This window comes from Mastomys coucha, unplaced genomic scaffold (assembly GCF_008632895.1).
Source record: "Mastomys coucha isolate ucsf_1 unplaced genomic scaffold, UCSF_Mcou_1 pScaffold9, whole genome shotgun sequence".
In the NCBI taxonomy this organism is placed as follows: Eukaryota; Metazoa; Chordata; class Mammalia; order Rodentia; family Muridae; genus Mastomys; species Mastomys coucha.
The window spans coordinates 53,682,214-53,691,205 of NW_022196915.1; the positions used below are offsets into that span (position 1 = coordinate 53,682,214).

An 8,992-nucleotide genomic window follows, 5' to 3' on the forward strand; every position below is an offset into this window, starting at 1 on the left:
AAACAAAATTTCCCCCAAAACCAAACCCAAAAACTCCAAAATGTAACCTAACAGGTCAGAAGGGCCAAATCTCTAAATCATTAGCAAATCAGTCAGAATCATCAAAGAGATGATGAGAGGGAGAAACTCATCCGGCTAGAATGGCACTCCAGCCTTTAACCCCTCCAGTCCTCACTCAGTGTCACCGCTATACAGAGCTGTGACAGAGGACCTACTTCCCAGAGCTGCCAGAACTAACCACAGTAACAAACTGCAGGCAAACAGCAGCCGCCTCACTTACATACTAAGGAGTTTGTATCTGTTACTAAAGAGTTAGCTTGTCCTCTCCATCAAAGGCAGCTTCCCCGCCCTCTGCCCCTTGCCAGCAGTCTTGAAATCACCAATTAATTCCAAACAACACACGCACACACAACAGCACCTGGCCTCATTCTACACCTACGTGAGAATGGGCATGGATGAAAACACAGGAGGAGCACATAAAACCAGTATCGCTAAGAGAGAGCTTTAGCACGGAGAGTTTAAATATTCAGAGTGCCCATGGAGTGGATACAAATGTGCCAGAGCACATCTAAATTTAGATCTCTGTAAAATATTCTAGAGGGAGGGACAGAGAGAATAAACAATCCTTCCCCTACTCCCACTGCTTCTAGGATTTCAAGCATCTGTAAAAACCAATGAGATTGCATCTTGTAGATAGCCCACTGTGCAAAATAAACAAAACCAATAAAGCCCAGGGCTGCTCTGGCAGGAGCACTGAGGACCTGGGGCTCCACCAGACTGATACTCAGACAATCAACAAGTGCTTGGAAAGTCTGATCAAAGGAAAGCAGTGGCCACAGTGCCTGGGTTTCTGCTCCTCACTTTTCTGAAGGATTTCCAAGCCACCATGCCAACTCCTTTCAGCTTTAAACATATACAGTCACTACCTTTAACGTTAGGAACTTGAGAAGACACACCTAGGAAAGTTTAAAAGTGACCCCTTCGAAGGCCTCAACAGCCTGAAGCACAATGACCCCTTTGAGTGGGAACACTGTAAGGCAAACACCAGCACCACAGTGAAGAGTGAAGCCACAGCCCATGGTAATGCTAACAGCTTATGCTTGGACAGGTGCCTTAGTCTCAGTATCCTTATCTGTAAATAAGGATAAATGCTGTATCTATTTCAGAGTTACTAGGAAGGCACGAATAAAGCACAGAGAAGCGCCACATACAGGTCAGTCATTATGGTAAGTATATTCTGTATGTCTTCAAAAACCACTGGATTTCTAAAGTGTGTTCCTTAAACTCAGAGATGTCAGCATACAAAACTAAGACCCAGGGATGGAGAGAGGGCTCAGCAGTTAAAAGCACTGGCTGCTCTTGCAGAAGACCTGGGTTCAATTCCCAGCACCCACAAGAAGATTCACAGCTGTCTGTAACTCCAGTTCCAGAGAATTCCATACCCCTTTTCTGGACTCCTAGGGCACCCGGTACACATGCTGTGCACATACATACAGGCAATGCAAACAAAACACACATAAAATTTTTGTTTAAATCTTAAAGACAAAAACCTAATAATTCTCCCATTTCTAGTGCCAAGTTTTGTGAGGTTTTTTTTTGGGGGGGGGGTTGTTTGTGGTATTGGGGGACTGAGCCCAAGTGCAACAGGCCTATGTAACCCAAGCTTTTGTGATTTGCTGGAAATGGTCTCATGCAACCCAGTATATACCTCAAATTCCAACACCTTTGAGTGCTGGGATTATAGGAAGGCACACCACCCTCGCTCCACTCCTACATCCAGAGGAAATCACTTAAATGGTTTCACATGGAAATTTCTACAAGTTTTTTTTTTCCTTATGGAATATTTTTTCGGGACTGAAGAAATGGCTCAGCAGTTAAGAGCATTGGCCACTCTTCCCAACGACCTGGGTTCAAATCCCAGCACCCACATGGCAGCTCAAAGCTGTCTGTAATCCCAGTTCCAAAAGACCTGACACTTTCACACAGACATACACGCAGGCAGAACAGCAATGTACATAAAATATTTTTTATATTTATTTTTCGTTTTTTGAGTTAGGGTTTCTCTGTGTACCCGACTGTCCTGGAACTCACTCTGTAGGCTAGGGTAACGTCAAAAATTATTTTTTTAAATAAACAAATGAAATTGTACTATATAAGTCCCTCTAAGTCACTGGTTCTCATGTCATGACTACTTTAAGAGTCACACATCAGATATCCTGCAGATCAGATTCATGATAGTAACAAAATTATAGCTATGAAGTAGTAACAAAATAATTTTATGGCTGGGCGTACTCTTGCTCCACAGCATAAGAAACTGTATTAAAGGGCAAAGCATAGGAAGGCTGAGAGTCACTGTGCTAAGTACTGATTTTTACCTAAAACTCTGAAATGCTTTTCAATGTTAGTATATGCATTCTTTTGAAAACTCCGAATCTCATTTTAAAAATTTCTATTACATTTTCATGTGTGTGGGTGTTTGGCCTGCATGATGTTTGTATACCATACGCATGGCTGGTGCCTGTGAAGGCCAGAAGAGGGTGTCAGAGTCCCTTTAACTGAAGTTAACAGTTAGGAGCCACTATGTGGTGCTAGGAATCAAAACTGAGTCCTCTTTAAGAGCAGTCAAGGCTCTTAACTATTGAGTGCTCTGTCCAGCTACCTAAAATCTCACTTTTTATAAAGACACAACATACTTTAACTACTATCCAAAGACAATTACTCAGAGACTATATTCCCAATCAGTGAACATTCTGAAAGGTCATCTGGCAATATGTAAGAAGAGCCTTAAAAAGTTAGATTATCCTTAACTCAGCAACTGTCTTTTAGAGATAGTCTAAGTATGTGTACATGTGCATCTGTGTGACTGCATGTGTTATGGAGACCAGAGGTCATTCTCAGGTAGTTTCTCAAGAGCCATCCTTGGTTTCTGAGACAAGATCTCTCCTTGACCCGGAAGCTGATAATTAGGTGGCTAGCCAAGGAGCCCCAGGGATCTACCTATCTTTGCCTTTCCAATGCCAGGATGCCAAGTGTAGACTATTGTGCCCGGCTTTGCATAAGTCCTGGGGAACTCAAACCCTTATACTTGCAATGATTTTAATGATGGAGCCATCTTCCTGACTCCAGCTGCGTTCTCTGTGGAAGCTTGCAGGGCCACAGGGAAAGCTAGGTATACATTTCTTACAAGGAAACCTATTAGACAGGTGTGGTTGCTCACACCTGTAACCTTGGCCAGTGGGTATCTAAGGCAGGAGAGTTGCTACAAGTTCAATCAAGGTCATCCTGGGCTGCACAATGAGACCCTGTCTGAAAACTAATACTAAATAATCTGGTGTAGATAACAGAAACAGAAACATTTAACATTAACTTTATCTTCTGAGTATGACATAAAAAAGGAAAACAGGTGGGGAAACTTTTCTTTTGTTATTGTCTTTCACTTCAAGCCTAGGCTGCCCAGGACCTCACTCATTATGTACCTTAGCCATGATCCTAACTCACTTACAGTCTCAGGCTCTCAATGTGCCACCTCTGCCAATCCTCACAAACTCCCCTAATACTTGGAAAGGAAGCAAGGCAAAGATTTTATGTAATCCAAAAAATACAGAGGAAACCACCTCTGAGGCGGTTCTCTTCCTACCAGAAAGCTTTAAAGAAAGAGCTGAAGCAGTTATTGTTAAAGGACTGTTTACATGTTGAAAGCTGTTCCTTTGTGCTAGTTTGTACAAAGGCATGGAGGCTTCTTTTCTAACTGAAGTCTTCTGGCATGGCTGGGTAAAGGCATTACAAGTTCTGGCCAATAACTGATCATCACACTACTGCAGCTTGTTGCCCCTAAGCTTCTCACCAACAATTAAATCTTCTTACACATCACAGGAAACATTATTTCTCCTCATTTTCTCCCAACTTTTCAAGGCCTCATAAGTCACTTACACACAGTTAGGGGTCCTGAGAGCCTTTCTGTCTGCCTGTTAAGTAGTAAATGCTGGGATTCCAGATAAGTACACCAACAGTCTCTGGCACTCTTCTGTACAGTGGGTACTACACACTGGTGACTGACAAAGGCACATGTGCCACGGTCTGAGCATATTCCCAGGGTGGACAGCAAGAAAAGGCTATAATTCCAATTACACCTCTGATCTTCCTTATGCCATTCTTGCAGTTTCCTGTGTGGCTTACTCATATCTTGTGAAACTTGATAGTTTTGTTAATTATAAAAGTAACACCTGGAAACATCCTTTTCACTTTGCAAAAAGAAAAGTTTGGCCAGGCAGTGGTGGCGCACGCCTTTAATCCCAGCACTTGGAGGCAGAGGTAGGCAGATTTCTGAGTTCTGAGGCCAGCCTGGTCTACAAGTGAGAACCAGGACAGCCAGGGTGATACAGAGAAACCCTGTCTCAAAAAACCAGAAAAGAAAAAAGTTTGGGTATTTGTCCTCCAACAGTTCCCTGTAGTGGTAAACAACAGAATCAGAGAAAGGTTTCATTGTTTCAAATATGTCAATAATTTGGGCTTGAGAGATGGCTCAGCTATTAAGAGCGTGCACTGCTCTTACAGAGGAACAGAGCTCAATTTCCAGGACCCATATCTGTTTGTATTCCAGATTCCAAGAACATAATTCTATGGGTACCTATACTTAAGTAGACATACCACAACACAGGTATGTGTACACACATATATACACATACCCCTAAAAATATCCCTTAAGAAATTTTAATAATTTGCTATTAAAACTCTACTGTGGGGCTTGAGAAATGGCTCAACAGTTTAGAGCAGTGTCTGCTCTTCCAGAGGACCTGGGATGGATTCCCAGCATGACTTGGAGGCTCACAACCATCTGTACTCCTGTTCTAGGGGATCTTCTGGCCCAGGAGGTACCTTGAACTAAAGATAAAAATTCCAAGCCAGAGATAATCTGTATGTGTTTCAGCTGCTATTTTCCACAGTTGTGGAACTTCGGCCAGGAAAGTTCTTGGACTTATCAGCAATTGGGATAGTTTCAGATATCTGAATAAGTTGTTTTCCTCATCTCTCTCTCACCACACACACACACACACACACACACACACACACACAGTCACTTGGAAGAATCAATAAGGCTTGTTTTGTTCAATCCAGGGTTGTGTACTAAGCTTTAAAAAGCAAACAAAGTAAGAGGCAAGGACAGTAATTAAACCTGGTATTATCTAATAGCTTTTGGTAACTTTTAAAAGTGCAGCTTAATTTTAGCCTAAGTACAATACTTTCTATCTAGCAGATTTCCCAAAGTAACATCTGGTATCATATGTAGGCTGGAGGTTCTAGAAGAGCATTGAAAAACCTAAGGAAGAAGCTGGCTGGCCCATGACAAACACTTCCAGCTCTGTGAGACTTAGGTATAAACAATCAAACAGAGCTCAACCCTTTTCGGTTCTGTTGTTAATAAAGAATCCAAGTAAAATGAAAATCCCTTTGTATTTCACATCCCCACACTGACCAGACATCTAAGCAGTAAGACGCTGAGCACAGATAATTCAGAAAGGACCAGGCAGAAGACACACACATACATAAAAGCATGCTGAACCCAACAGCAGGCTCCCAAAAGCACCGTTGGGACTCAGAACAGAGCCATTGCTTCTGGGAATAACACGGAACACATATTTCTTTAGTCGTTTCATTTCTAAAAATGTATGCTAAAGATGCGTAAAAATTTAGAATCCTGAATTATGTGATATGAGTGAAATTTAAGGACACAATTGACTAAATCTTTTTTTGTTGTTTGTTTTTTGAGCCAGGGTTTCTCTGTGTAGCCTTGGCTGTCCTGGAACTCACTCTGTAAACCAGACTGGCCTTGGAACTAAAAATTCCACCTGCCTCTGCCTCCCAAGTGCTGGGATTAAAGGCGTGTGCCACTACTGCCCGGCTTGACTAAATCTTTGTAAAAGCTGGTATTTAGATTAGTTATCAAATATTACTTATCAAAATATGGGGCAGAGGAAGAGTCTTAAAATACCTGAATTCTTTGTTACCTATTTTTTGGTTTTGTTGTTTTCTGGCATAAAGTCTTACTCTGGGGCCCAAGCTTACCCCACTTCCCTAGTCCTGGAATGACGGGCAGGCAAGTGCCACCACACACAGCTAAAATATCCAAATACTCCTGCCATCATCCTCTAGGCTCAGTAACAGGTCTTCCCTAAACCGTTCTGGCCACCCTGGAAGCAACCCTCTTATGAAAGACAGTGCCTGACCTTTAAGCATGCAAATGACTTTTAAAGAACTTTTTCCGGCCCTGTGATAACTACCATCACCTCTTTCATTAAGACATGAAAACCAAACAGAAAGGTTGGGCAAGAAGGTCTGGCGATCTCACAACAGTGGACACTCTGGAGACAAGATGTCTGTTTGACTGCAACTCGATCCTGAACATCAACTTTCAATTGCCAGTACTGTGCCCTGCGTCTGTTGTGTTGTTTACTGTATTTCCTGATGTCCACTGCAGATTTGGCTGAAATGGATGTGTTCTTAGGGCATGTGCTGGGCACCCAATCCATTTAATAAGAGACAGCACTTGAAAAGTCACTAGTATGGTGGCTGCCGCCTGTCATCCCAGAACTTGGAAAAGTGGAAAGCCTGAGGGTTCAGGTCATCCTCAGCAACACAGCGAGTGCGAGGCTAGCCTGGACTACATGAGACTCTCTCAGAAAAAGAAAAAGCAGTAAAATATGAATTCAAGATTAACAGCAACAAAAAACTCACTTGAGAAACTTGGGAATTTTTCTGACAAAACCAAAAACGGTATGTGTCAGGGGCGGAGCAAGCACCTCGCACAAAACTCCGATGACCCCTGGACTGGCGTATGGTAGGAGGCGAGCTCCACACGCACACCTGCGCGGCCGCACGTCCACCCGCCACGCCCGACCGGTCGCGTCCATCCCCCGGTGTTCCCGCCGCACGTCCCATGCCCCCCCTCCGCTGGCCAGCTCCAGCTTGCCACCCCAGCTTGCGTGCGCCTCCGGCTCCCGACGCCCACCGCGACCCTAAACCTCTGCGCCTAGAGCGCAGGCCGCGACCCAGCGCCGAGCGCCTACTCCTAACCGGAGCGCGCGGCTGTCAGTCATACGCGCAACCTCGGCCTCGACCAATAGGCTACCGTCTGATCCCGCCCACTCCCACCCCCACCCCCGCACGACGGCCGCGGCCGAGCGGCTCCTCCTCCCCCATCCCTCCGCTGAGCCCGGCGGCCCCGCGCTCACTGTTGAGGCCAGCGGGCGGCGGCAGGGGCTGCTCCCCTTCCTCGCAGTTGTTGTTGTTGTTGTGCAAGGGCGGCGGCGGCTCGACTAAGTGAGACATGGTCTGGAGACTGGAAGCGGCACGGCCGCAGAACGACTGTATCCGGCTCTCGAGCAGCAACACAACAAGTCGAGTCCCCCCGCCCCCTTTTCTGCGTCTGCGCAGTCCCTCCCATCGTGACGTCAGGACCCTCCCCGGCCACGTGATGACAACACAGGCAGCTGGACGGCGGGGTCTGAGCCCGGGAGAGGGGGCGTGACCAGGCCGAGCTGGGCGGGGCATTCGCTAGCTGCCCTGGACTTGCGGGTGCGGAAGTCGCGCTGACACGCGCGCCAGGAACGAATTCCTGCGAGTCAGTCGCAATAGCCGGAAGGGCTGAGCTAGGAAGCTGGCCTTGGGTTGAGAATGGGGAGGAGTGTACAGTCCGGAAGCGCGAGGCCTGAATGGAACCCCTCCCACGCCAGCAGCATCCACGTAAAGGACTCACCCGTGGTTTTAAGGAAGCAGAAAACCCCAGTTCCTCCCCTTAGTAAAACATCCATTTGTGCCTCCCACAGAATACCATGTGAGGTACCTTAGAGCTAATCACCATGTTGGAATTTATAAAAATTTAATTGCAAAGGTAACATGTAGTCACGGTTTAAAAAAAAATCAATGTCTGGGCGTGGCGCACACTTGTCATTTCAACCCTTCGAGAGACTGAGGCAGGAGGAGCCCAAGTTCCCTATAGCCTAGGCTATCAGCGAGCCCTAGCCTTAAGAAAACAAACTAAGCCGGGTGGTGATTGTGCACGCCTTTAATCCCAGCATCTGGGAGGCAGAGGCAGGCGGATTTCTGAGTTCGAGGCCAGCCTGGTCTACAAAGTGAGTTCCAGAACAGCCAGGGCTATATAGAAAAACCCTGTCTCGAAAAAACCAGAAAAAAAAGTCTTTGTCACTTTGAATTAGAGAAAAACCTTAGAAGACACCCAAAAACACGATCTACAAGAGAGAAAAAAATACATAAACCATGAGAATTTAGAACTGCTTTCAGGGACTGGAGGGATGGCTCAGGAGTTAAGCACACTGAGTGCTCTTGCAAAGGACTCACGTTTGGTTCAAAGCACTCACACGACAACTCATTCACAGGGGACTCAGTGCTGTATTCTAGCCTCTGAGGGCATGAGAAACCCACATACATACATGCAGGCAAACATCCACATGCATTTAAAAACAAAAATCCCCATTCTCTGGTGAGATGACTCGGGTTAAAGGCTGGGTTGCAGCCTAGACTTATGGACTAAGTTCAATCTCTGGGACTCACATAGTACAAGGAGAGAACCTACCCCCACAGGTTGTCCTTGGACCTCTACATGTACACAGTGACACACACACACACACACACACACACACACACGCAAGTAAAATACTCATACAAAATTTGAAAGAAACAAAAAAATGTAACCCAGTTTGTTTGGCTGCCCCCAGCGTTTCTAGTCTGAATATAAGACTTACAGAGTATGCTTCAGAGCGTGTTCCTTTTCATTACTAGTGAGGTCTTTTGAAAAATGTGTCTTTTTGCTTTAATTTTCTTCTATTTATTTCAGAGGAGGCATGCCTGTGGAAGTCAGAGAATAAGATGAGGTGGTCTATTTTTGCCTACTTTGCAATATATGTTAAGTCAGTCTTAGGTACATAAACTACTTAGATATAAAATGAAAAAACCCAAAGGAATGATTTTATACCGG

At 45.2% G+C, this 8,992-nt stretch overlaps 1 protein-coding gene across 2 annotated transcripts in view; it reads right to left on the reverse strand.

Annotated features, from left to right (window-relative positions):
• Bnip3l (BCL2 interacting protein 3 like) overlaps positions 1-7,416 on the reverse strand; it is a 20,975-nt gene extending 13,559 nt beyond the window's left edge. For both annotated transcript variants that reach the window (XM_031361511.1, XM_031361510.1), the window contains exon 1: positions 7,230-7,416. In XM_031361511.1, the coding sequence (XP_031217371.1) occupies positions 7,230-7,326 (97 nt within the window). In that variant the 5' untranslated portion in view covers positions 7,327-7,416. The remainder of the gene's footprint in view (positions 1-7,229) is intronic.
• Positions 7,417-8,992: the final 1,576 nt, after the last annotated feature.